At 43.6% G+C, this 27,733-nt stretch overlaps 1 protein-coding gene across 3 annotated transcripts in view; it reads right to left on the bottom strand.

The window, feature by feature from the left end:
• Positions 1-5,263: 5,263 nt before the first annotated feature.
• The window catches only part of PCYT1B (phosphate cytidylyltransferase 1, choline, beta), a 45,650-nt gene continuing 23,180 nt past the window's right edge, over positions 5,264-27,733 (bottom strand). For 2 of the 3 annotated variants that reach the window (XM_039489820.1, XM_039489828.1), the window contains exons 6-8: positions 20,943-21,085; positions 15,754-15,942; positions 5,264-8,694 (exon numbers count right to left, since the gene is read on the bottom strand). In XM_039489820.1, the coding sequence (XP_039345754.1) occupies positions 8,482-8,694; positions 15,754-15,942; positions 20,943-21,085 (545 nt within the window). In that variant the 3' untranslated portion in view covers positions 5,264-8,481. The remainder of the gene's footprint in view (positions 8,695-15,753; positions 15,943-20,942; positions 21,086-27,733) is intronic. The other variant, XM_039489835.1, reaches the window with a different exon arrangement.

Genomic DNA, 27,733 nt, shown 5'->3' on the forward strand with positions numbered 1-27,733 from the left:
AATCCAGCTGACTAGGCAGAAGCAACATCACGTCTCTGTCCCTTGGTTACACATTTTAGTGTAAGAGCATCAAAAAGTCAAACCCAAAATTCAATCTCAGGCTAACAAACAGACCTATATACTAACACTCTTCCCTGCCCTAGGGAAACTGTATGCGGGAGTTAGTTTGTAATGCACTTGAAGCTAGAACTTAGGTCTGTGCTGAATAAGTGAGAGCTGCTTTTCAACTTGTCTCTGCTTGGTGGTGGTCTTCCACTTGACTGTATTTCCAGACTAGGTGGCAAGCTGGCTGTGTTGAAACCCCTCTCTGTATTAATGCACGTGCTCACATGCCCTGCCAAAAAGAGTGACATTTGCCTGAAATACATTACCAACCCACTCAACAGTCACAGTAGAAAACTGTATTATGTATCAAAAATCAGTTCCCAAGCAGTTTGTTCATTGAAGCAATGGTTCCTGGAGCTGTTTAAACTCTGCTCTGTTTTACAGGTGTCATTCTACTGAAGTAACGGGTGGATGAGCATATCAAGGTGTATAGCTGAAAGAAGGTCAAGCCCAGGAGTACATGGTAACAAGGGGAGTTTAATCTTGGCCACACCATTTTTGGAAGGGGAGTAGGGAGACTCTGCTTCACTTGAGCTGACAGAGGAGATTTGTCTGTGGGCCACCCTGAAGAGTGGTTCTACCCTAGAAAGTGCCTCTTAGAGATATCTCGGTTGGTTTAAAATCCTCTTGCTGTAGTTGCTCTTGCAATGACTCATGGCTGTGTGCTCTCTTGCTTCTAGTTCAGCACCGCCAGCCGCACTATCTCCCCCAGGTTAATGACTGGCGGGAAGAATTACCTCTTCCTGGGCTTCACAACAAAGAGGACAGAACTTTGTGGTGGCAGAGCCACTAGGATGATTTTTAAACTAACTTAGAGCATTTCAATATAAAATGAGGAGGACAGAAAGGAAGGGGATAACTGGAAGCAACACAGCTAAAGACAATTTGAGCAAGAGAAAGGAAGGGAAATGGGGTTGTGAATAAGAAAGAGGTGACTCTATTACCCAATAGGCAAAACTGCAACTTAGCGTAAGGAAATCTTGCTTGAGTGAAGACAGCAGGATTGGGCCCATATTAACATGAAAGATGGAATGAAAAGGTGCAGAAGGAGAATATAACAAGATGAAAAAGAAAGAGCAGACAGAGCAACAAGGGGAGATCAGGCTGGCTGGATGCCTACAATTAATTAAAATTAAGCTAGATAAGTTTATGGAGGGGATGGTATGATAGGATAACGGGCTTAGTCAATAGGTCAATTATGTGCCTGGTATGTATATAATTTTTTTTTTCCAGAGGGTTTGGAGTCTTGTTGCCCGCATGCTCGCTGGCTTTCAGCTGATGATATGGGGGGGGGGAAGGAATTTTCTCCAGGGGAGATTGGGCATGGCCCCTTTTTTTTCCTTCCTCGAAAGCATGGGGCAGGGTTCACTTGCTAAGGAGTGGGTGGATCGGCTTATGTGGCCTGCATCTTGCAGGAGGTCAGACTAGATGATCATAATGGTCCCTTCTGATCTTGAATTCTATGATTCTATGATTCTATGAAAATAATCATATACTTTGGAGATGGCAAAAAGCCCTGTTAGATCATTGAGCCTGTACCCCGGCCAATTCAGGATTACTCCCTGCAGTATGCTATCTCATGTTTGACTACTTTCGTTTTAAATGTCTGTATTCTGATATTCAGCTAAAATTTTCTTTGTATGACTTTCTGCCTATCAGTGCCCTCTTGCATTACGCTAAATATTTCCTCTCTTTCATTGGTACTCAGCCCCTGAAATATTTGTAAATGGTCATTAATGTCCCCACATAATTGTCACCTACACATGTTATATGTGTTTAGCTCATCTTTAAAATGTTTCCTGATAAGTTAAAGCAACCAATGTGTGTCTGTGTATATTAGATTAGGGGTGTGTGTATAGACAGACAGTGTATGTATTTAAATGTCTATTACACAACTATACAGAACTCAACACTGTATTCTAAATGTTTTCACGTCAGAGCTATGTGGAAAAGAGCTCTCTCCTTGTTGCTTTGTGATATGATCTCTGCCTGTTCAGACAAATTATCATTAACCTTACATACCACACTGAGAATATCTATAAATCTGCTCATCCCTTCAATACATGCTTCTTCCCATTACTGCTTTCCAGGTTTCTACCTTCTATGGGAGTATGTTTCATTTTTTCCACCCAATCCCGCACCAGTGGGCAGAACCCTATTGATTTTGAGTAAAACTGAAAAACCGAAAGGGTGAAAATGATGGACGTGGGGAGCCCATGGCATCTGGTTAGCAGAGCCAACAGCTTCACCCAGCGCTTAATTGTCTATAGACCAAAGAACCGGTTGATGGCAGCCATTAATGCCTTCAAGCATAACACCACCCTCCACCCCAGCTCTGTCCAATAGTTTTTAAATGTTGACACTGAATGATTTATCTCTCAGACCAAGAGAAGTGGGGAACTGAGGTGCACACAGAGCCTCTGACATGGGTGGAATGGCAGCATACATGGAGCCCCTGGGATGGTGGAGCGAATGGTATGGGAGGAGAGGAACACAGAACCCCTGGCATGTGGCAGAGCAGGAAATGGGAGGCATCTAGAGCATCTGGCCTGAGGAGAGGATGTGCACGGAAGGGGCAGTTCAGGTTCAGGAAGTTCCTGAAATAAATGCCAGGGGATGGGAGAGCGGTGCACAGAGACCCTGTGCGGAGGAACGTAAGGAGCCCCGCTGATGTACGCAATCTACCTGGCCTACGGAAGCACCCGTGTGACCCTCTAGTTTAGAAAACACGGCTTTCACTAAATGTAATTACATTTTCTTGTGGATTGCAGCCCTCCAATTCAGCAAGGTACTTGTGCACATGTTTATTTTTAAGTATGTCAGCAGTCCCATTGACTTCAAAGTTAAGCACATGCTGAAATACTTTGTTGAATCAGGGCCTGTAGCGAGAGGGGAATGAGGGAGAAGCTGTAATAAGGAGGGGGGGAGAACGAAAGGGAGTAGGGGAGATATCTTTCTCAAAACCAGCAACAAAAGATCCTCCAAAACCCAGCCAACAGCAAGCACCTTTGGCTCAACGCCAGTGGTGGTGAACTTGATAAAGGAAGGAAATAGTTGGTATGTGTAAACTAACTTTTCCATGCCTATACTAAAGGTAGGGACTGATTCTTGAATATAAATACTCAGATGTTTTAGAATTGCATTATTTTAAATTCATTGCACCTGTACCCTATCAGATGGTTTGGGTTAAGAATAAATAGAAGTTAAGTTTGTCTCAGCTCCTTAAGTTTCACGCAGCACTGTGTTGAGTCCTTGTTGTGCCCTCTGTCCATCATGGCCTTGGAGATTTTTTCAAATGTTTTGGCATTTTGTCTTTTGGAACGGAGTTCTGATAGCACGGATTCATCTCCCCACACAGCAATCAGAGCCAGTACCTCCCATACGGTCCATGCTGGAGCTCTTTTTCGATTCTGGGACTCCATGGTCACCTCTGCTGATGAGCTCTGCATGGTTACCTGTGCTGATGAGCTCTCCACGCTGGGCAAACAGGAAATGAAATTCAAAAGTTCGCAGGGCTTTTCCTGTGTACCTGGCCAGTGCATCCGAGTTCAGATTGCTGTCCAGAGCGGTCACAACGGTGCACTGTGGGATAGCTCCCGGAGGCCAATTCCGTCGAATTGCGGCCACACTAACCCTAATTCGAACCGGCAATGTCGATTTCAGCGCTACTGCCCTCATTGGGGAGGAGTACAGAAATCTATTTTAAGAGCCCTTTATGTCGACAAAAATGGCTTAGTTGTGTGGACGGATGCAGGGTTAATTTGATTTAATGCTGCTAAATTCGACCTAAACTCCTAGTGTAGACCAGGCCTAAGTGTAGAGGAATATGGGAAACTGAAGATGCTAGTGTGAGAAGTTAAAGGTAAGTTGGAGAAAGTGTGTTATGGGAAAGTAAGAGTTAGCAAAGACATGACCATTATGGTTTCATTATAACTAGTTCAAGCGAGGTTTTCAATGAGTGTTTTTAAGAATTGTAAATGTTTTGTTAAAATGCTATCTATATTGATAGTAAGGAAAGGACATTTATGCAGATGTTAATTTAAATAATGTATAATATAAAGAGCCAATAAGGTTGTGGAAATATACTTATGACAAAGGGGAGTTTAATGTTAATTAGCAGTGTTATGAAGTATAAAAATAGTTTTGATAATTGCATGGGAGTTCCAATTAACATTGTGTGGGCGGGGGTGTTTCCAGGATTATAAGGTTGTACAGTACAACATTCTTGTCAGTGGACTGATCACCCATTGATACACCATTTCATCTCTGAGTGTGAGTATTTGTGTATGTGGTAACTGCATGCCTGCCTGCCTGCCTGCCTAACTAATCATCTTCCTTTTGAATAAAGTTCAGTTGTATCACTAAAGTGGTCCTTGCTAAATACATTTTCTGTAACTGACCTAGAAGTTTGAACCTGAAAGCTAAGTTGGGTTTTCTTTCACCTTATCTTTAACAACTTAATATTAAATGGGAATTAATTAAAAGGTTACACACCTACTAATTATGGGTGCCTTCTAACAGAAGCTATGCTGTAGCAGAAAGAGAGTAAAATCCTGTTTTCTACTCTTTGATTAATTATATAACTAATATATAAGAGATGGCTGCTCTCTGGCCTGAAGACAAAACACGAGACAGCAGTGCAGGTGAGGGAGGAAGCAATACTGAAGACAGCCCCACAGGACAAACTCCTGGAAGACATGGGTCTGAAGGTGGTGAAGGCAAGTGCTTGGCGTACAGGAAACACAAGGCACACACGGCAAAGCTGAGAGTGGGAGGAGGGTTGGCAAGGAGCTCCTAAGAGAGACGATTGGGAGGTGGATGAGTTTAGCAGCAGGGGTTTGGACAGGTTGGAATGGCTGGCTTTTCAGCTGATTTAGTATCATGGCTGTAGAAAGAGGGGATGTCCACAATGGAGCCACTGGGGTTAGAACATTGGCTTGATGGTCCCAAGAACGTTCCAGTAATGACTGGCAGAGCCATAGTAAAATAAAGATGGCAAGATGCACTCTCTGTTGTATTTCATTTATTTTCCCCATGGAGCTTGGGCTTATAAATAGGAACACAATAAAGCAACACTTGTTTAAAAATAAAAAATGAAACCCAGCGATGGCCAAAAAGTGCAAATCACCATCAGTATTTCCAGAGATGGTGAGGAGGTTGGCTGTCTTCTCTGTGCATGGTGGAGATTGTGCATGGAGGGTGGTATCCATACAAAGAGAACAGGCGCTCGGGCTTTCTCTTATCCCAAACACAGACCAGACATCTGGTACAGGTATATGGCTTTGTCACTTGGTAAACCACACATGACTCTGGGAGCAATAGCTAAGCTTAAAATGAGGTCATTCTGGTGAGTGTTTCTCCTGTTTCCCATTACTAGCCAAGCAGGTTAATTTTCCTCCAAAACTTTGCTGAACAGAGGGCATTGTTTTAACAATAAAAAACCCACTAACCCTGACAGCCTCCATCTCATTTGCACAGGGCTCCTTGGGATAGACAGCACCATAGAGAGCAGGCTGCTCTCACTGTGGAGGGGTGGTTTGTGATGGAGAAATCAGAAGAACAAGCAAGCACACCCCAGGGATGAAATTACAGAAGCTCATTGCCTAAGATGGACAGGAAGGTTTTAATCACACCATCCTCTCTCACAGGGCAGGTGACAGCCAGACACTGTGGCCCTCTTGTCATTCTCACTGGTAAAAGAAGCAGTGAGTGCCCCTGGTACCATGATAGCTGCCAGTTGTTGCAACTCTGTAAAGGGACTGTTTGTGTCTCCAGAAAACCAGTTACTCAGCAAGGACGTCTCTCCTGGAGAGAGAGTAAGATAAGGACCCGGCTGAGGTTGCATATGAAAAATTAGCTAGGCTTTGTTGGGTAGATAAAGGAATACTTGGCTATCAGGAAAAAACCACAAGGCTGGCTTTGGGGCCTGGTGCTAAGGTCCTTCAGCGGCCCACCTGGAAACTGCTGAGGGTAGGGCTCACTACCAATAATTTCTAACTCTGCAGGGCAAGGGAATGCAGCCAGAGGGTAAACTGCTGCCAGTACCCTGATGTACATGAATACACACTGTACATTTATACACCAACACCTGTTTTTCACAAACTCCTTGGTGCCTTTCTGAATTGTTACTGCTAGTCTGTTCTTCATGGGCTGGAGCAGAGTCCTCTTCTTTTGCTAGTTGATGTCTCATCCTTTTTAATCCCTCTGCCTCTCTCTCCTCCCCACTGGAGCTGTGTTGTCCTGTCTGTACAGGAAACCAACAAAATGAAGAATACTAAAATCTACAGTAACTTTCACCCTGTGATGTGCTTGCAGCATGAAGGCAGCAAGTGGAGCAGTTGGCTTTTGGCTACTGTTGTCCAGGCCATTCCTTGTTCTGGCTGCTGTGCAGGCGGCAAATTGGAATGTATTGCAGGTTTGTATGCCTTGCTGGTTGGGTGCCCAAACCACTCAGTGGCCTGGATGGAGAAACACTTGACATGCTAGCATAAGAACACAGGTATGTCCAGTGCAGCAGCGTCTAGAGCAGTGGTCCCCAAGCTTTTTACCTTGCACCACTCTTGGGGCCAGGAGTGGGGATGTGGACTGGAGTAAGGGGGCCAAGGCTGGGGCCATAGCTAGGGCCGGGGGTGGGAGTGGAGCGGGGTGGCACTCCCTCCCTGCCCCCATGGGGGCTGCCCCCCCATGTTCCTCCGTGCCCCCCTAGGGGGGCATGATGCACAGTTTGTGGACCCCTGCTGTAGAGGTGGATGGAGCAGATCATTTCTCTGTAGTGCTGTCTGATCAGTTTCTAATCTCATTTTCCAGGTTGGGAGGAACGTGGGAGTCTGATGGGAGGTAGTTCAGCCAGCCAGCCACAGAGCTGCATGTCACACAATCCAACAACCCCCCGCCCCCCCACTTCCAGTCATTGCTCATCTGGCATAGATGGCGTATGAGAGAAGTCTCATCTCATGCTGAGCTGAGAGGCTGGTGATGTCAACATGATCATGTAAAAAGGAAAAAATTTCTTAGTTGATGTCTTTGTGGCTCCATTAGGGATATGAGGATGCTCTGAGGGAAGGAGGGAAAACACCAGCATCCAATTCTATGTATAAAGTTTCATTATTTTCCAGTTGGGCTGCCAATGTTTGGATGTATTAAGGGCAGTTGTCAGGGGGCAGTTAACCTGGATCCCAGACTGGGAATGCATATCCATGTGTGAGCATGCATGTACTGTATACCTATCTGTAAAAGAACATACAGTGCATACATGCTTTTGTCTTGTTTAGAGAAATGCCAAAAGTTTTTTAAGGTTGATCTGATTGATACACGGGATGGGCAGAAACACTGTTGCATAGACAGTCGGTTGATAACTGACATCTCCAAAGGTGTGGTAATCCCTGGAGAAATGTGGCTGAGGGGCTTTGGCTCCAGTTTATTCTTAAGATGATCACTAAAATAGCCCAATTCTTTTAAAATATTTTTTTTCCCAGACAAGAAATCCCAGCAAGGACATTCGCTGTCCTACGCTGCAGCCTTCAAAGCAATGTCACAAAGAAAACCAGAACACAACAGGTGGCTTCTGAGGCACTAGGAACAAGGAGTGAGATTTGCTAAAGCAAATGGGATTCACACTATATTAACCTTTGCACATGCTCTGACAAAGGCCTGGTCAGCAAACATTCATTCAACTCAATCTGTTCAATGCATCTCTAGTGCCGACTGGCCAGATCCCCATTGCACTGGCCTGGTTTAGTTTTTTGGTGGCTTTTTTTATTTTGAAAGAAAAAAACACATTTCCTGTACTGGAGAAACTTTTTGCTGCTGTGACGAGAGACCTCATCGCGCTGGCAGGGCTCAAGTTTAATAGGGTGACCAGAGAGCAAATGTGAAAAATCAGGACATTTTCCCCCCCCAAAGGTTGGGGGGGAGGGGTATAGACTCCTATATAAGATCAAGCCCCTAATATTGTTGGGTCACCCTAGGTGCATGCAGAGTCCAGAAGTGGCTAAATTGTCTCTTCACACAGTGCTGCTGCTGTGCACATGCTGACTCAGTCTAGCTCAGGGGCTGAATGTTCCCGTGCAGTACAAATTCCCCAAGGGTCTTGGCTGGCACTAGCAGCTGCAGCAAGTAGTGACTAGTGACAGGTACTTACTCCAAGGTCGTGTGTCAGTTAGTTGTCCGTGTGTCTCTGAGCCCCAAGAGGAAATGGGGCAGGGGTGAGCTGTTCCTGAGAACTCTTCCCTTGCAATGCACCACTCTCCTTGCAATGCTTTTTCCTATAGCGCACTCGCCTCTGTCAGAAACAGCTGTTTGTCGTTCCTCGTCTCCCAGCCACCTGCATGTTATATGAGTGTTCGTATCTTTTGTTTTCAAATTGTTTATTTTTCTTTACTTCTCATCCTCATCTCCTTCGCTCATGCTGCTGATGGAGGCCGAGGCCGCTTTCGGAGAGGAAGGGGGTGATGCTTTATTGAACAACCAGGGGGAGGGCGGTGATGGAGAGCGGGATGGAGAGCGGCCACGCGTTGGGCTGCTGGTTGGGCTCTGCCTCGGCGACAAGGCCTGGAGCATTCGGCCACTTCGCTCCTGAAACATCTGTTTCTGAAAAGCAGTTTGAAAAAGAGGCTGTGTAAGTCAGGCACAACAACAGGGGGCTTGGACACTGTGAGGCCAGTTGGGGACAGTTACCTGCGTAAGGGGAGAGATTCTTTGGCCTTCAGGAAAGGGAGAGGCTTAACATGCATTTCTGCTCTAGAAATATGGCCAGTCAAAATGGCACCCTGGAGTCCCCTGTGTTGTTGCCTCACTCATTCTGGGCAAATGCTCACACTTTACAAGCCAAATGGTTTTTGGTACCCAGCAAACTAGTGTGGATGTGAAAGTAATGCTGGGAGCTTTCCAGCTACACTACACATTCTGCAGGTCTCTGAGGGGACGCTGAAGGCAGAATTTAGTTAGTTGTTCGGTTCCTGGGTGAGCCAGAACAGACTCCGTTTCACTCCCACTTAGCTGGGCTGGCTCCACAGTACCAACAGGAATCAGTCATAGAAATGTAAAGCCAGATTGGGCAATCCTGGTGGTTATTCACAGAGTCGTCCCTTGGGTAGGGTGAATCGGGGCAACCACTCCACGGGCTGGTGCAATTGGCCAGCAGGGTTGGTCCCAGAAGTGATGGATTCGTCACTTCCACCCCAGGCCCCCAGGCACCCCCCTAGGGACGGCCCTGGTTATTCACATCTGAAGTCAATGGGATTGCGCTTATGTGACGTGTACACAAACCAGCCTTTACTTTGTTGTTGTAGCCAGCAGAGATGACTCTGGATACACATATGGGGTGAAATCCTGACCTTATTCAAGTCAGTGGGAGGTTCTCCACTGACTTCACCTATGGAATGGATCTTCTGAGCAAAAAAAGATGCCACATTTTGATGGAGTCGCTTTTCAGAGCAGCAATGTACTGTTAAGTTTGTTACAAAGGAGATGTGGGGCTTAACCTTCAAGGTGGAGTGGGGAAGGTGCTGTCTGGGCTACTTGTTGTGGAGCTCTCACTGCTGGCTGAGTCATTGAATTGTATTGGTAATTCTTTCAACAGCTTTCAGCTGGGCTGCGCACTTATTCAGAGCAAAGTGTAGGTCAGGTGTGACCGTGTGTGAGCTAACACATTGTAACTAACGTGTTTCTGAACAGCAGCATGGGCAGGGTTGACACTTTTGACAACAATGTTAACAATCTTGGCCACTCCTGGGCTTCCTTTTAGGATTGGACCACAACCCACTAACACGGTTTGAAAGGCGTTAAACCCTGTTTACACCATTGTTTAGAAAGATGGTTAGTTATCGTGTTTGCTCACACATGCCCTGTATTTCTAGCCTGCATGGGAGCAGAGCAAGTGGCTGCTTGCAGCCAGAGTTCTAATGAAAAGAAAAAGGCCTTATCTACATGCAGAAGTTGGACCACAAACCTACTAAACTGGTGCAAACTCTTATTTTTGGCTAAAGAACCTAAATAAGCCCAGTTTAAACCAAAATAAGTGTGTCCACACAGCTTTGGCACCAGTTTAACTAACATGATTTAAAAGCACACCTTAAGTTTGTGCCCCAAGGCTTCCTCCTCCAAAGTATTTCCATGCAAAATAAGAAGAGCTCTTTCTAGCTAACAGTTCTACACAGCAAGGCAAGGCCTTGTCAGCCAGATCTTGTCCAACGAAACTGCATGACTTGCCCTTTGCCAACTAGCTGCAACTTCATGTGGCTGTGTTAAGCTTTTGGGTCACCTTTTGTCTCATGAAGCTGGTTTTCTCTCCATCCAAACTCTGGGCCCTTTTTGCTGCTAGAACTTCTGCCGGTCAGAGCTGGACAATAATCTCCAGCTGAATCCCACCCCACCCTCTCATGGCTGGCTTCCACTGCTGCATGGCAGAAGGAAATGTGTGTCCCCCTCCTGCTCAGTGCTAGAGTTCTAATTCTGCACCTGTTGAATACTGGCTGGATCTACACACCTAACCCCAACACACACAACCCATACAAATACAGATGAGAAATCTTAACAAAAACCTTGGGTTGGATTTCATTTTCCATTGCTCTAAAGAGGAATAACTGGCAAGGTCTGTTATGATTTAATTTTATTTTAACTTTCCTTTGAAATATGCAGTACTGTCCATTGCTGGAGGCAGGATAAGGATTAGATGAATGAATGGCCTGCTCTAATATGGCACATCATATGTTTCTAGTGCCATGCATGGCCTCATAGCTGAAGTACTGGAATATAGGAGATCTTCTATTTCAGCTCTGCTCCAGACTTATTGTGTGGTTATATAAATTGCACAGTCACTCTATGGCTCTATTCTCTATCGGGGATAACAATATTTCTCTATTAGACAAGTCATAGGGCTGTGAGAAGGATAAATCTATGGGTGTGTTAACAATCTTGGCCAAGGTGCTCAAATACAATTAGCATGATAAAAAAACCCATAAGTAGCTAATTTTTTCTCCCAAGTCATCAAGACCTTGTGCTGTGGTGACCTTCCTTCTGGTCAAGAAGGTTGGATGGCTCCCTTTGAAGCTCATCAGATCTACTACAACAGCAGCTAGAGGCATTGCTGAAATGAATGGAAGGCCCTTCTGACCTCTGGAGACTAAGCTAGTTTCTTCCACCATGCTCCTGGTTGCTACTGGCCCAGGGAGTGAAGTACTAAACTAGAATAACAAATCTGAATTAACTCCAGAGCCTCCACACCAACCTTATATTTTATCAACTTAATGTCACACTCTGCCTTCAGCTGCAAAACCAAATGGCAGAAGAGGATACAATCTCAGTAAACTCAACTTCAGCACAATATTCAGGTTGGTATCCCCGCCCCACCCCCCACCCTACCCTGCAATGGCCATGTGTCCATACTCCTGTCCTGCTTGCTAGGTCTGAACTAGTCAATGCTTTGTAAATCTCCTGAGCTAGCTCTTTGCAGTAGCTTCCAGCCTGCTAAGTAGAGGACCGGTTCGGGCAAGAAAGAGTTAATAGTGCTAATAGTCCAGCACTGTCAGAATGTGATCAGTGCTGGCAAAGATCCCAAGGCTGTAGCAGCATCACAATCAGTGGCAGTAGCAGTCCCAATGAGAGGGTTTAGTGTGGAGGGTTAAGAGAAGAAAGAGATGTGGTCTGGCTCTGTAAACCATTAGTGCTGTTGGTGCAAGAGTCTTTGTTGGGTTTAGGGATCTCTGTGGGGCTGTGCAAAAGTTGCATTTACCATGTATGGAAGTCTCATTTTCTTTACAAAATAAAAGTGACCAGGTAAAGAACCTAAGCATTGTAAAACTCCCTCTGAAGGTTTGCAGCTGCTGCTATTTGAGCTTCTGATTCTACAATATAATATGGACATTTCAATGGGGTCATATGTGGGCTTCATGGTCCAGATTGAAAGTATATTGTGCACTAAATGTGGGATCCTAGATTTTGATTAGACTGACCATAAACTGTGGCAGTATGACTGACTTCAGGCTCTGGCCAGTCAAACATATTCCCAACAATGATCAGGACTGCTCTTCAAACGCTGAGACGTCCCAGTTCGGGACCTGAGCGGGCTGCTCTTTAAACTAGTTTCCTATAATGTTGCTCCATTTCTGAGGACTTTTGTAAGCATTTTTATTTTTAAAAACATGGACCTTTTTGAACGTCTTTCTTCAACTAGCACAGTTCAACCCAGAGCACCAGAGGATGTTATACTCACACCTGCCAGCAGCTTTGTGCATGGAACTTGCTCCTTATCGGCTTTACATTGTACTGCGCTATACAAGTGTGAGATTGCAAGGCAGCTTTCGGTCTGGCTCTTTTCCTAGAGTTTTATAGCACATTCACCATTATTGTACCACAGCATCTCTGGGACTCTCTAAAGGAAATACATTGTGTATAAAACTATCTTGAACAAATTCTCAAATGAATTCTATCCATCCTTTGCAATTTTGAAAAACAGCATTTTGATCTTTTCCAGAAATTATGTATGATTTTAAGTGGGTTGCCCAGACCTCAGTTTATATTTTAGAAAAAGGATGCCAGCACAAAGTGTATTATTTCACAAATAGTAATTATAATAATAGCATATTAATGGGATGCAAATTACTGATCTAGGAATATAACATGCCTATAACTATTCCTGGACTTTTAATGTCAACATTCAAAGCAACGTCTAACTAACACTGATGTGGCAAATTAATGTTAATAACAGTTTTGACACTAATAACAAGTTATCATTATTAAAAAAAACAACCGACTTCCAGTTGCCAGGCTGAAGATGATTTTTGAAAACACCTCAGTTCACTGTCACTAAAGCTTTCCTTAGAACAGGGCCAGCTCTGATTTCACTCTTCACCAGACACTTTTATGGGACTTTGCTCTGCAAATGTCTCTGCATAAAATTACATCCAGTTTCCTACTCTGCATCTGCCATCCTAAATCAGAGGCAGGGGCGGCTCTACAAATCACGCTGCGCTGCCCAGCGCAGCGCGCGCGCGCCGCCGCCGCCCGTCGGGTCCCGCGCGGTTCCCCTCTCTCTTCCCTTTTCCTGGCGGCCCTGCGGCATGGCTGCCCGCGGCGGTCCGGACCGGGGCCTGCCGCCGCGCCGCGCCGCGGCGAGGGAGCTCAGCGGGAAGCGGGAGCGCGGGACCGCCCGTCATGCCTGCGGCAGGTCCCGTCGTCCCCGTCCGGGTGACGGACCCGCCGCAGACATGGAGAGCTCAAACGACCAAAAATGCGCCCCCGGGAAACGGCCGCCCCAAGCGCCTGCTTGGTGCGCTGGGGTCTAGAGCCGCCCCTGATCAGAGGGCCAACAAATGTTCTTTAGCAGGAATTTTAGCCTAGTGCTTTTCACTAAGGAATTTCAGTCTATAAAAATGTCTAATGTTTAAGCTAAAATATTTCTCAGTAGTATTTTTTCTAGTGCTTAGAGCAAGGAACTGAGTCAAGGCCCTAGCCTCTATTCCTACCTCAGCCAATGACTCAGAGCATGACCTAGTATAGTGCAGATGCCATTTATCTTGGGAAAGCAGTTTTGCCAGTAATGCTTATTCCAGCCACATGAAATAAACTATACTGGCAAAAGCACATATTTGCTGCTATAACTGCTTCTGCACCAGGGGCTTTTGCTGGCACAGCTGCATCCGTCAGCTCGCATCTCTTCACACCCCTGACCAACAGAGCTATGTCAGCAAAAGTTTGTAGTGGAGACCTGGCCTTAGGCACTTTACCTAACAAATAAGAGTCACTCCCTGTTCTGAACAGCTTACAATCCAGTTTTCCACATGACGCACTAAATTAGCGTAACAAACGTGGGAACAAAAGAAAGGGTAGGCCCAGAGGTGCAATAATACAAGTCTATTTAGAGTCACTGCATACACCTTGCTGGTGCCACTCTTTCATTCTGCATTTGTAAAACAGCTACAATACATGTCCACCTCACAGGGGAGTTGTGAAGCTTAATTAATGAATGCTTGTAAAAGCCACTGAGATCCTTCAATGAAATGCACTAGCAATGTGGATCAGTAAGTTGTAAGTGTATGTTGTTGTTGTGTTCTATAAAAAGCAATAACAGAAAATATTTCATTTGTTCATAGTCAGTTTTCATTATACGCAAATCATTCTTGCTTCAAGTTCATATTAAATCTGTTTCCTCCACTGTAAAATGAGGGTAATAATACTGCCCTCTTTTGTAAATGACTTTGACTTCTAGTGCTGATAAGCTGTATGGCAGACCTAGGTATTATCATTATTATTATTATTTTATTAAACTTTTTAAGCTCACTGGTTGCATCTATTTGTGCTTCCTCGCAAAGTGGAACCCATAAATAATTAAAGCCTTGCATATGTTGTCAGCCACTTGACCCACTTTGAATTGAATGGAAGCTGCATGACTAAATCCTAATGTACCTTTGAATGAGCCCACATTCTCCTGGGGCCATGCTGGTGGGCCGCTTGCTGGTTATGTACATTGCTGCCCTCAGTTCCTTTGCAGTTTGTCAATGGGAAACCTGTGGCTGGATGGGTCCTGTGTTCATCAGCCTCTGCAAAACACTTACACACATGCATAACTTTAAGCATGTGAGTACACTCATGCTAAAAATTATGCACATGTGTAAGGGCTTTGCTGGATCAGATCTACATGGTGACCCAGAGTATAGAATCCTTTGAACAAAATGTAAGTTCATAGATTTGGTTAGAAAAAACTCAATAGTACCTTAATAACTCCTGTGTCAACTACAGATTGCTTTTACAATACTATTGAGTTTTGCAACTAATTCCAATGTAACGTAAGATCTCTAGGTGTGGCGTGGGATGCAGTCTCTCTGGTGATCAGTTCCTGGGGCTGGGTGTCAGACAGTCTACTCCTGATTGTTTCACTAACTCACTGGGTGATTTTGTGTGACTCAGTTAATCCCTCTGTGCTTCAGTCTCCCCAACTGTAAAATGAGAACTGTAAATAACAATACTATGACCACCTTTGGGAAGCGCCTTGAGATTTCTGGATGAAAGTGGCTGGGTCAATTGTTCACAAAAACTAGTGACTTACAAAAGTGCATCTTGAAGCCTGGCCTAAAATGTCTCTCTCTCTGCAGGCATCCCTATGAGTCTAACTATTAGGGTCTGAAATAATTTCTCAGTATAAAGTTACAGCTACTACAACATGACCATTTTTATATTTATTATGCTATTGTAAAATATTGCCAAATTCAGATTGTTAATGTTTCCCTGTCTCTTTATTGCCATTTTCTGGAGTATAAGCTCTTCCTGATATAGGTTCATAACTCCTGTTTGTTGATGATGGGCGGGGGGTGAAAAGGGGGGAATAGGCCTCAGTGTATAAATGTACAATGTGTCTGTTAATACACAGTACTACGTAATGCAGTCTTACACTGTTACATACTTGGGCACTGCATAATGTTGGCAGTGCCTTTTAAAAATACAAACGCAGAAATTGGCCTGAAAAAGACATTGGAAGTGGGAGATGTTTGCACTGTGGTTCTGGTACATGTTGTTGGATGAAATGAGTGGAATTGGCACTGACCTGCTAGATTGGCTTTCAAAACAAAGACTGCAGCAAAAGAACTTGCTATGGGTCTGTGTTAAGAGAGGAATAAATCAAAGGCAGACAGATTCCTGGAATGAAGTACCTACCCAAGCTCCGTCGGGTCCAAACAGCTCTAAAAAGTTGCCAATGAACTCTCTGGACTTCTCTTCCCATTTCTGAATGAGGTCATGGCTCTTCTCTTCCACCTTATTAACAAATTCTTTTGATTTTTCCTCTACATTTTTCACTTTTTCTTTCATTTTGTCTACCTGGTTCTGAAAGCGATATTTCTTTTCCTGTTTGAAAAGTATGTGTGGACAGACAAAAAAATTATCAAGTGGGTTTGGGGAAAGAAGAAAGCTTGTTATTTGTGCTTAAATACACAGGGCTTTTTCTGACTACTATCATGTGCAATAGTTTAATATGTAAATGTATGAATGTTCTGAAAATATTTATCATTTAGTGCTTATCATGTATTATGTTCCGCAGTAGAAAACCAGAGCTCTAGATATATTAAAATAGGGTGTTCTTTAAAAATGTCAATTTAGTATTCGTGCAAGTAAAGAACTAATACCCCAGGCCTGTAGCAGGCAACATGCAAATTTCCCCACACTCTCTTGCCAGTGCATCCCAATACTGGCTTACAGCTCTGATGCTATCCCAGTCCAAGGTATCTCCTGTGAAGAGGTCTCTTCAGAACAGAAGAGAATCTTCATGATTGGGGTTTTGGATAATCAGAGGTCCCCTGGTTATACCTGAGAGAGGAGTCTAGGCCAGAAGGCTAGCTGACCAAACAGTTGAGGAGTGGAGGGAAAGAAGGGGCTGATCAATGTCCAGAGATCCACTCAGCTCATCAGAAGAGAAAAAGAATGGGCTCTCAGAGCTGCTAAATGCCTCAGATTCAAAGCTTTAGTTTTGAAAAGCTTCTAAACTCCTCAGAAGTACAGCCAGTCATGCAAAGCTTAAAGGATCTGTGGGGCTGACGCTCTGTCTCTGGAGATCTTATGAGCTCTGTAGGAGCAGAGCTTCAGTCAGGTCATAACCAACTTTTGGCAGCCTGGGAACTTCAGTTAACTGGAATTTGAGTAAATCTGGATTACACAGTAATTAACTAATTAATTTTCCTCTAAGACAAATGTTCTTTAGCTCCACTATGGTAGCTTAAACTATAAAAGTGCAGCTTTGGTCAGAGAAGTGGGAGTGTAAATTTGGCATCTTATGACTTAAGAGGATCTATGTATAGCCAGAGTCATATTTTCCTTGCTGGTCTTGTTAGCATTGCAGTAAGTTGAGTGTGAGATGGATTTTATTTTAGCTCAAGTATCATCAGTAGAATTGTTGAAGTCCAGTTGCAGAATCTTTATTAGTAGTGAGGAAGAACAAGCCAGAAAATACACAGCTTGGCTTCCAGCTTCCAGTTTGAGTTTTCAGGGTTGGCATTCAGAAAACATTTTTGTAAACCTGTTAATTAATCAGATATGAGATGGAGTCATTGGGGTCTTGATTTTTCAGATGTGGCCATGCAAATACATACACCAAAATATGTGAGCATTCACACATCTGATTTACATGCACAATTCCCACATTGCAGATGCAAATTAGTACTTGTGCTTCTGGTGCAGCTAGTTGGTCATCTGCATGCATAAATATTCAATTTGAGCAGGCAGTTATGGTAAGTACACAAATTAGGCACACGTGTGCGCGCACGCACACACACACCCCTCTGAATTTTTAAAATTAGCACCAGGGGACAATGAAAAAGGAGCTGTACAATGCCATTTTAGAGCTACTTTCAGAGTTGACGTGTGCTTCAAAGTTTACAAGTTCTAAAATATGCCCATACTTTCACTGTCATTTTTATGCTAAACATTTAATGGAACTAGCAATTGCATTTTATCTTAAACTCAAAATGTTAGCACCTCAAAGCTGTAGCTGACACAGAAATTCAAAACAACACAGGAGCATTTGCTTTGCTGCTTAGTAGGACTAGCCAAAGAGGCTAAGTCAGGATAACCCCCCCCACACCCCAAACCCCACCGTTACATAGGCAACCAAGCCTTAATTTAGAAACGCCAGCATTTTCATTTTCTACTGGTGCCCTTTTATTTGTTCTGAAACACTAGAAGCCCTTGGAGAAGAGCAGAGCTTCTCCTGTTAAACTGCTGTAACCCTAGGCCAGCAGGGACTTCAGAATGCATTAGGCTAGGTCTACACTACAGACCTTGCAGCGGCACAGCTGTAAGGTCTCCCATGTAGCCGCTCTTTGCCAGCCTGAGAGAGAGCTCTCCCGTAGGCATAATTAAACCACCCCCAACAAGCAGCAGTAGCTATGTCGGCAGGAGAGTGTCGCCCACCAACATAGCGCTGTCCAAACCGGCGCTTCTGTAGGTGTAACTTATGTTGGTCAAGGGTGTGTTTTTTCACACCCCCCTGACTGATAAAAGTGCTCATGTAGCCATAGCCTTAGTCTCTAGAAGTGGGGTGAAGAAATGCTGCATGTGCTATGCAACAGTAATAGCCTCTGACCAGTTAAGGAACAGAGCTCATCAAGAGCTCCAAAGCCAATTCACACGCAGTGTTCCTCTGTCGGAATGATGGCTGCAGTACTGATCCTCCTGCGTGGATAGTTACAGCAGGGAAAATATGGGGGAAGCCTCTAGGCCTACAACAAGGAGACACAAGATACTCCCACTTCCACCTCAAACATGAACATATAAACTAGCAATACAGTAGACCTGGATTGAGAATGAAGGTTCAGAGGGAAAATCTAAGGATCCTCCTAAGTTGGAGTGACTGATAAATCTTGAGTCGCTGCTTGAATTAAATTAGTGAGCCCCTTCATTATGTGCCATATACAGCTCAGTCAGGTGGGAAATAGAAAAGCCAATGCTCCAAAATGAAATATGAAACAAAGAACAAGGAAAATGCCTATGTCTGTGTTTCCAACTCCAGCTGAGAGGTGCATATTACCAAAACAAAAAAAAATCTATACACTCTGTGATTTATTCTGTCTCAAGTACAGGAGAATTGTGCCACTCAGCCTGTCATTCCTTGGCTTGAGAAAGGGCCAGATTTACAAAGGTACTTAGGTGCCTAAAGAGACAGACAGGCATCTAGTGGGACCAGTGCTTAATTTGTAATGAAAGAGGTGCCAGGCTCAAGCAGTTGTTTTACTTTTTACTGATGCGGCAAGCCCGGAGGTGCTGGGACTATGAACCACCAAGCTGAGAGATGCTGGGGCTTAGCCCTGGCAAGTCCTGACACAAATTAACCACGGAGTGGGACTTACCAAAGTGCCTAATCAAGTTAGGTGCCTAACTCCCATTGCAAGTCTCAGGGTCTAATCCAGGGGTAGGCAACCTATGGCACGTGTGCCAAAGGCGGGATGTGAGCTGATTTTCAGTGTCACTCACACTGCCTGGGTCCCGGACACCAGTCCGGTGGGCTCTGCATTTTAATTTAATTTTAAATGAAGCTTCTTAAACATTTTTAAAACCTTATTTACTTTACATACAACAACAGTTTAGTTATATATTATAGACTTATAGAAAGAGACCTTCTAAAATGTTAAAATTTATCACTGGCACACGAAACCTTAAATCTGAGTGAATAAATGAAGATTCGGCACACCACGTCTGAAAGGTTGCCGACCCCGGGTCTAATCCAACACATGCAGACTGTCCTCATTGCTTAGAAAATATTTAAGGGGGCACTGTCCTCTTCAAAATGACGTCTGTCTGAAATAAGTTTGTTTGCAGTCGGAACAAGTAACACTTCAGATTACTGGAAATGAAAATTTGGAGGGAGAAAAATCCCCCCTCCCCCGTTGCGACTTGTGACCTGATAGCACTCTATTTACAGTTTCCCCTGTTGTTCACATGGCTCTTTGACGCAGCAAAAAGGGGGATAGAGTATTAAAGGAAAAGTAGGAAAATATAATTGCAATCCCACAAAAATTGGCAGGGGGACTCAGGGACAGGTGTAAGACTTGACAATACTTTTGACTCATTTTTTATCAAAGTTGGCTAGATATCTGCTTAAGTGTTTCTCTTTATAGCAAAGTGCTAAAGTGAGGGCTAATGAAATAAATACAACTATCCTGCACATAGCAAATACATGGGAAAAGTACATTTTGTGATGCATTGTCCTTCCTTTAAAATTTTTCCTCATTAACTAGCTATAGTCATTCACAATGTCCCTTTGTAATATGGCACAGTGCAGAGGAGCATTTCAGCATTGTCACTTTCACGGGGCTATGCTGCTAAGACTTGAAAGAGAAAATGAAGGAAGGAAAACGTATGTTTCCTTCACAGCTTTACCCTTTTCCTGGACAGTACAGAGAGTTCTGTCATTAAAAGCTGCTTAATTTGAAATACTGCATCCTCCAGACCAATCCTCAGCAACCTCTGAGCTTTTATACTGGCTCTCTAATTCATTCCGTTCTGCTTAGGTTTTATGATACATGTTATATGACTTGACACACTGCTCTCTGACTTCTGCAATACCTGTCAAAACAGCGGCTCACCGTAGATTTTATTTCCCCCTGGGCTTACACTGGACCCTTTAAGCTTACTTTAACATCTTATTTTTTTAATGTAATTGCTTTGTAGAGGAAGGAAATTGATAATGAAGCTTGTGCTTTCTATGCCTTTTCCTTCTGATCTCTGGCATTTGGCCACATCACAGCAACACTAAGGGGGGAGGGATAGCTCAGTGGTTTGAGCATTGGCCTGCTAAACCCAGGATTGTGAGTTCAATCCTTAAGGGGGCCATTTAGGGAACTGGGGTAAAAATCTGTCTGGGGATTAGTCCTGCTTTGAGCAGGGGGTTGGACTAGATGACCTCCTGAGGTCCCTTCCAACCCTGATATTCCATGATTCTATGAAACAAAGTCAGGCTGCTTTTTGGAGAGACCATGACTATCTTCCCTACATAATTAGCAGCTTTTTTTTAGCGGTAGTGTTATTAAATTAGCAGCAGCTCCATGAGAAGTATGTAGTAGTTTGGAAACACAATGGGAAATTGGGAGCATTGGCTTTACTTAAAGAGCTACAGTTTCCAAGAACAATGCCAAATGGTATATGTGAAGCTGAAACTTGCCAGGACTTCTTAAAAATAAATCCCAAACCCACCGATGTTCATTTTTCTCAGTTAGTTTTAACCGACTCCTGCCTTGTTCCATCTCCCATTTCAAAAGCACAAGAGAAAAATTAGCGTATCTTAACTCCTACTCCAAGGTTGGGCTTCTAATGGAAACCCTATCAGACGAGGGAGAAGAGAAGATGTGCTTACTTACATTTATAAAACTAACATTCAGCTCTTTGGCAGTATATCCTCTTTGGAGGTTGCGTCGAGCATAGACATCATAGTCTCGTACAATTCTAGTAATGATGTCTGATGTTGAGATACCTTCAGTTCTCTGTGTTGGCACAAACATTCCTGGTGAAAATGGAAAGCAAAGAGAGATGAGTGACATGACGAGATATCGCAGCAGTTCGGCAGGGATGCATGTTTTAGCATGAATGCGCCTGTGGTTAAGGTGTGTAACTGGGAGCTGAGAGATATCCAGTGAAATTCTAAAGCTAATGGGAGTTTTGCCATTAATTTCAATGGGCCCAGGATTTCATCCATGTGTTCTAATCTTGGGTCTGCCACTGGTTTCCTGTATGACCTTGGAGAAGTCATTTTGTTGCCTTATGCTTCATTTTTTCAGCCTGTAAAACTTGGATAATATTTGCCAGTATCCAGTGTTATTGTGAGGTTTAGTTGGCTGTCTGTGGCATTATAAGATCTTTAGAGCTTATATTTTATTCTATATTGCTGTTCTCATTCCCTTGGGCTCTTGGACTCTCTCGTATAGCAGAGATTCTTCATTACGCTGAAGGGGGAGTACAAAGGAAGTGTTGTTTGCTTGTACTCTTTCACAGTAAGAGGAAGTACAACCAGGATGGTGAAGAGGGCTACTTATTATTAATTATTATTATTATTATTACTAGCTTATTTCCTCAAAATATTTGACTAGTTTTTAACTGCTTGCCATTAAGACTAGCTCATGTGTACTGTTAAATAAAGCCAGAGGCAGAAGCAATATTAGCCGTAACCATGAATACATCTTCCGTACAGCATTCAGTGAAATAATGCACACCATGCAAAGAAGAAAACTCAACTGCCAGAGCCAGTGTCTGGCTTATGAAGTCGAGATGACTGTGTTAAGCATTCCAAGCTCTCTACTAGGGATGGGCAAACTAGTTTGCATAAAATAATTCTACTGGTCAACCTGGAAGAAGAGTAATGGCTTTGATAGTTCCGTGTGAGTTAGCCGCGATTAATCAACAGCCCTAGTAATGACCTAAGTAGGTAATGGAGATTGAGGTTAGGCCACCCACTCCATGAGTCTTGGGCCAGCGAAGCTCAGGTTTCATAGTTCCGCTTGGAAGGGAGAGCAGTTTAAAGGCACTGTTAGTGAATGATTCACAGCCCATAGTGGCATTATGCTGAAAAAACACTGTTCTCCCTCCTTCAACTCAGAGTGTCAGAGAGATGGAAGGATATGTAAAATATTAAATAATGAAGAGAGGAGAACCTCAGAGCATTGTCTGGCCCAGACATATGTAGACCAGATAGAAATGCAAAAGTCACCCACTTTGAGGGCCAATAGAGAAACCACGTCCAAACAAGCCAAATAAGGCTCCATATCCAACCATTGGTTTAATAGTTTATATATGAAACTGCAGGTGATACAGAGTTGTGAGGCTGGATTGGAAATAGTCTTGTGAAATAATAGTACTTACTACTTAATGTCTTAAAGGATTGTACAAATATTAACTAATTAATCCTCACAGTACCCCTGTGAGTTAAGTAAGTGTTGTTAGCCCAATTTCACAGGGTTCAGGGAGGGAATCAAGAGATTTAATGATAAACACATCATTTCCCCCCTCTATATTCTAATTCGTATTCTGCTAAACAGTTTTAATCATTGTCACAATACTCTCCCTAGCATGCTTTTCAGAATTGCAGCAGTTGCTAAGGAAGCTATTATGGAAAGCAGTAAAACATATCTAAGCACAGGTTAGAGCTAAGAGAATGCCTGAAAAAATACTGCTTACAATTGTTTTAGCTTAAACTGCATTTTTAGCCAGTTTCACAAACAGACTCTGGCATGTAATATTGGTAGCAGAGCAACACTTATGTTTCTAAAATGAAAATGGCTCTTTATTAAGGGAACTATTTGCAGACATGCTGCACCTGCAGCTAGCATTCTAGCCAAGTGCGCACAGGCTGACTTCTTGGCACCTCCTCCAAACCCTCCCTCTTGTAACCTGTGTTCCTCCTTTCAAATTCCATGCAGGTTGCTACAGAATTGAAATTTTTTTATAGTCTTAAACAAAGCTGTTTTTACAATAGGAAATTAAGAATCACCCTTCCGACCAGCTTTTACCTGCTGTCAATCTCTGTTACCTGTCCCATAGTCATTTTGTGTCTGAATCTTCTATTGCTGTCCAAGGTAGTTTGGTGCAAGAATCAAGTGAAAACATCCACCAGAGATCCACAGTGAGGATAAGAGTGGATGGAAAAGGAGAACTCAGCCCTTACTTTTCTTAAAACATGAAATTTATGCTGGTTAGTCATTTACTGAATGGTCTTAATTGTCACTAGCTAAACAAGTCATATTACTAACTGTTTGGGGAATATGTAGGACAGATAACCTTGCAAAACTGAGAAATAAAATTAATCATGGTTCAGTACAACTTTCTGATATATTGCATTTCTATAAATCATCAATTAAAAAAAGTTAAGGATTTTCTGAGCCCACTGCATAGTTACTCTAAAACTATACAGTCCCTTTCTATTAAGGTTCTCCTCATCTATTAAATCTGGTTGTCTCCTTTTCTTCCATTCCCCTCACCTGTTCTAATGCTATTGTTCTTCAGCATCAAACCTAGCCTCCTTTCCATGGTGTTGAAGACCCAATTTGCTGCAGAAAACCCGGGAGGGGCGGGAGTGCACACCGTGAAGAACCTATGTAAAGGGCTATACAATCCCCATACACAGCACTGCTCCCCAACAGCTCTTTATGTGGCAATGTGAAAGGGGTGGTGGGGGTAAAGAAAGTGAGAAGTGTGTAGGTTCACAACTATGCAGATTCATTGACCAAACCCCCCAGGCCGGGAGGACTGACTACAGTACTAATGCTTTCATATGGTGGCCAAGGATATCACCTAAGGAGACCTCAAAGCATTTTACAAAGGAGGTAGGTATCACATGTGGGAACAGAGGCACAGCGCGATGAAATGACTTGCCCATGGTCACACACCAGGCCAGTAGTAGTGCTTGGAATAGAACCCAGGCCAGTTCTCTCTTCACTCAGCTATGATGGTCCACAGTCTTGGGGAACAGATTCCATCTCCCGTTAGCCCATCAGAGACCCCTAATACACATCTGCTTATTTCAATTATCTATCAAAATCCCTTAGCCAGAGCCAACGTGAGATTTTAATGTAAAATGAAATCTGCAAGCCAGGCCAGCCACAGGAACAGGAGAGGTGGAGTGCTTGAGAAACCTATGGACACAGCACTGATTCCAGCTACAAATAATGGCCATTTAAAAAAAAGTATAAAGGCTTCTTCTGCTCCCTTTTTAACCAAATGTACCTGAGAAATCTACCTGAGGTCACAGGGGAAGAGTGCAGTACGCAATTGTACCAGCAACCCGTTGTGATGGGGACTAGCCTTTGAAACCTGACCTAGGTTATGTGACTTAAGTGAAGAAGTTTCAATTTCTTGTCAGAACTTCTGTGTGTCACACCTTTGTTTTACAGTAATGGAGAAGTAAGTGCTGGCTCCATGCAGCAGCCCCAGAATTGCTAGATTAGCCCTCACTGTCAGCGCTTGTCAAAGAGTGATTAGTAATGTCACTGTAATGTTTGACTAATATGCTGTTAATCTGTTCATTTTTGACAATGTGAATTCCTCAAGGAATCAACACATAATTAACCCATTGGTCACTGCGTATTGTGTGTTCTCCTCTGTTATAGAGCCCCTGTTATAGCCTGGCGCTTTAGCTTAATCATAGATGCTCGTGCTTTTAGCTCACAGCAAGGTAATAGTTATCAAACACAGTGAGCGTTTCACTTAACACTTGCAAATTACCGGATAGTAGATTCTGACATTCTAGAGAGATGTGCACGTATTGATGTAGGCTGGGAAGAGGGAAATGTCTCATGTGCCTGAAACAGTCTGCGCCAGAGAGCTGTGAGAGGAAGGTTTAATTGCTTCCCTCTTCTGCAGCGTTCGTTGTGTTATGATAGCTGCTCATGATAAAGAGGCTTTTGACATCACAATGGTTTAACTTTTTCTCACAGGGCCCAATCCAGCTCCCATTAAAGACAAATACAAAGAGTCCCATTCACTTCAGAGTTGGACTAGATCCACTGCCAATGAACCCACAGATCACACGGCACATCATTTGTCTGACATGGAGGAGACATAGGTGCAAGAGAGCAGACACAGCAGATATAGTGAGTCGGCGAGCATCACAACAGTAACAGAAGCCAGCAAGGCATTTAAAGGATTGATTTTTGTAAAAAAAAAAAAGATGTAGAATGTAGAAAAAGGGCAACATCCTCTCATGATAACCTTCATTTAGAATGGCAGGTGGAATATTCTGTCAATTGTCTGACTTCAAGGTGACATGTGAAGGGGGGGAAATGGGTTTGTGCCCTTTATTTTTCTTGCTTTATGATGCATAAAAAAGGCTTGAAAATTGTATTTGGTTTTTTCCTCTTACTGGTTTTTGTAAGAAAAATTGAGGCCTTTTCTGCCTATATTCCATGGCAGACGCTATGGATGAACATACCTAGGGTAGAGGCAGTACAATGTGGACCTCCCAATGCAGTTCTAGTTTACCTGGGTACTGATTAGATGCTATCCTGCTGGGTACTAGAGCAATAAACAGTTTTTGAAATATATTTAAATATCTTCTTGCTAAAGAAAAGGAGAGGGAAAACTGCTGGGAAATAAAATCAACTCGGGGCTTGTATAAAAGTTGATATTCCTACAGCAATGGGAGCTTTGCCCATGCTGCACATTGGTCAGATTTTCAAAAGAGCTCCTTGCTCTTAGTCGGAACGCTTCAGTGTTCAGCACTTTTGAAAATCCAGCTAGACATTTAGGTGTCTGACTGGGATCTGAGCTCTTCTGAAAACCTGGCCCATTGTGTTTATACATGCTACGCTCACCAAAACTATGCAAAAAGAACAGTATTCAGGTTACAAAGTCAAGCACTTAAAAGTTAGGAAATGCCAGAATTAAGGTCGTCTGTTCAATCTTAATTCAGATCTCTTGTTCCGTGGACATAGTTCAATTCCTATGAAATTCTGCCAGAAACCAGGCAGGTTTCCAACAGAAACCTTCCTGTCAGGCAGATTTTGGAACCTTTCTGGTTTCCTGCCACCTCTCCCACTGGCTTCTCAGCAGCCCATGTGCTGGACTGACAGGGAGCCAAGAGCCTGGAAGCCCCAGCTCTCAGTTCCTTAGCAATCCAGGCTTCCAGACTTCCCAGCATGTCAAATTTCAAGTCCTTGCTCCAAAGTATAGGGCTGGGTTCTCAAACTGGGAGTTGGGACCCCTCAGGGGGTTGTGACATTATTATGTGGGGGGTTGTGAGCTGTCAGCCTCCACCCCAAACCCTGCTTTGCCTCCAGCATTTATAATGGTGTTAAATATATAAAAAGGTATATTTAATGTATAAGGGGGTGGGGGTCACACTCAGACCCTTGCTATGTGAAAGGGGTCACCAGTACAAAAGTTTAAGAATCACTGATATAGGGACACAAGAGCTTCTCAAAGAAACAGTCACCAGAAATTATTAACATGGGCAAAACACCGTGCATTTCCCTCGCCTTTTTCTTGGAAAAGGCCAAACTGTTTTGGCTGAAATGTTTCAAAAAAATTCAGCCTGAGGCAGATACCTTGCATGGAAAGCTTCAGCCCATATGATTACGGTTTGACAAAGTTATAAAGCAACCAAAACCATGGTCTTATAATGGGAAGTGTCAGGCAATCTTCATAGTAGGTGGTGCTACCAGTTCTGCCTAGAATATCATTGTGTAATGTATTGTATACCTTTAACAGCATACACATACAAATCCATACTCACTCATTAGCTATCTGTCATAAACTAAACAGTTAACAAGAAAAAAAGAAAAGAAAAACAAGATTAGAAAATACTATATTCTGCAGTGGTCTTGATTCAATATTGGGTTATGCCTATGGCTGCAAGGCCCTGGTGGTGAAAAGTCAGCCTTAGGCGGGGTGAGGACTGCCATGGCACAACCACCAGTGGCCCTGGAGATGGCCAGCAGAGCCCCAAAGAGAACAGTGTGCTCGAGGACCGGATATGGCCAGGACAGCTGGTGGGTGCACTGATTTAGTGGGAGACAGCTACCAGACCCTGATCAGTTACAACGTGCCCTGACAGACTCCATTAAGGCCACCAAACTGAGTCCCTGGTGGACCAAGGAAGGGAGCAAATTCCACACCTGGGACTCTGCACTGAGACCACCTAGAGACCTATCCTCACACCCCAGGAATGAAAGCTATGCTCAGCTGGTCTCAATTGTTACCATGGGCATTGAGGAAGAGGTAGGGCTTGATTCTTCACTGCCTTACGCCCGTGCAAAGTGGCTGAAAAGTGTCACTAGATCAGATTAATCTGCTCATTTACACCAGCAATGTCTTTTACACCTACAAATGTAAATGGTGCAAGGCAGTGGAGAATCAAGCCTGCTCTCTGTGGCAAGAACAGTTTCTATTTGCTTCATTTAACATTAAGGTTCCTTTCTGTTTTATATGTTTGAGCTACACTATGGTTGGAGAGGGAATGTGAAGAGGGGTTCACACTCAAAGTAAGACATGAATGAACTGCTTTCTCACTTATCCTAAGGCCGCATTACACTCCTGTAAGGCCCCCGTGCAGTACCAGAGTCATGTAATAGGACCTTAGTGTAAATGTGCATCTGGTCCTAATGATTTTTAATTGCTAACTGTATGCTTTCCCCATAATAGGAGTCACACTTGTGGGTCAGAA

This window comes from Mauremys reevesii, linkage group 1, assembly GCF_016161935.1.
Source record: "Mauremys reevesii isolate NIE-2019 linkage group 1, ASM1616193v1, whole genome shotgun sequence".
Lineage (NCBI taxonomy): Eukaryota > Metazoa > Chordata > Testudines > Geoemydidae > Mauremys > Mauremys reevesii.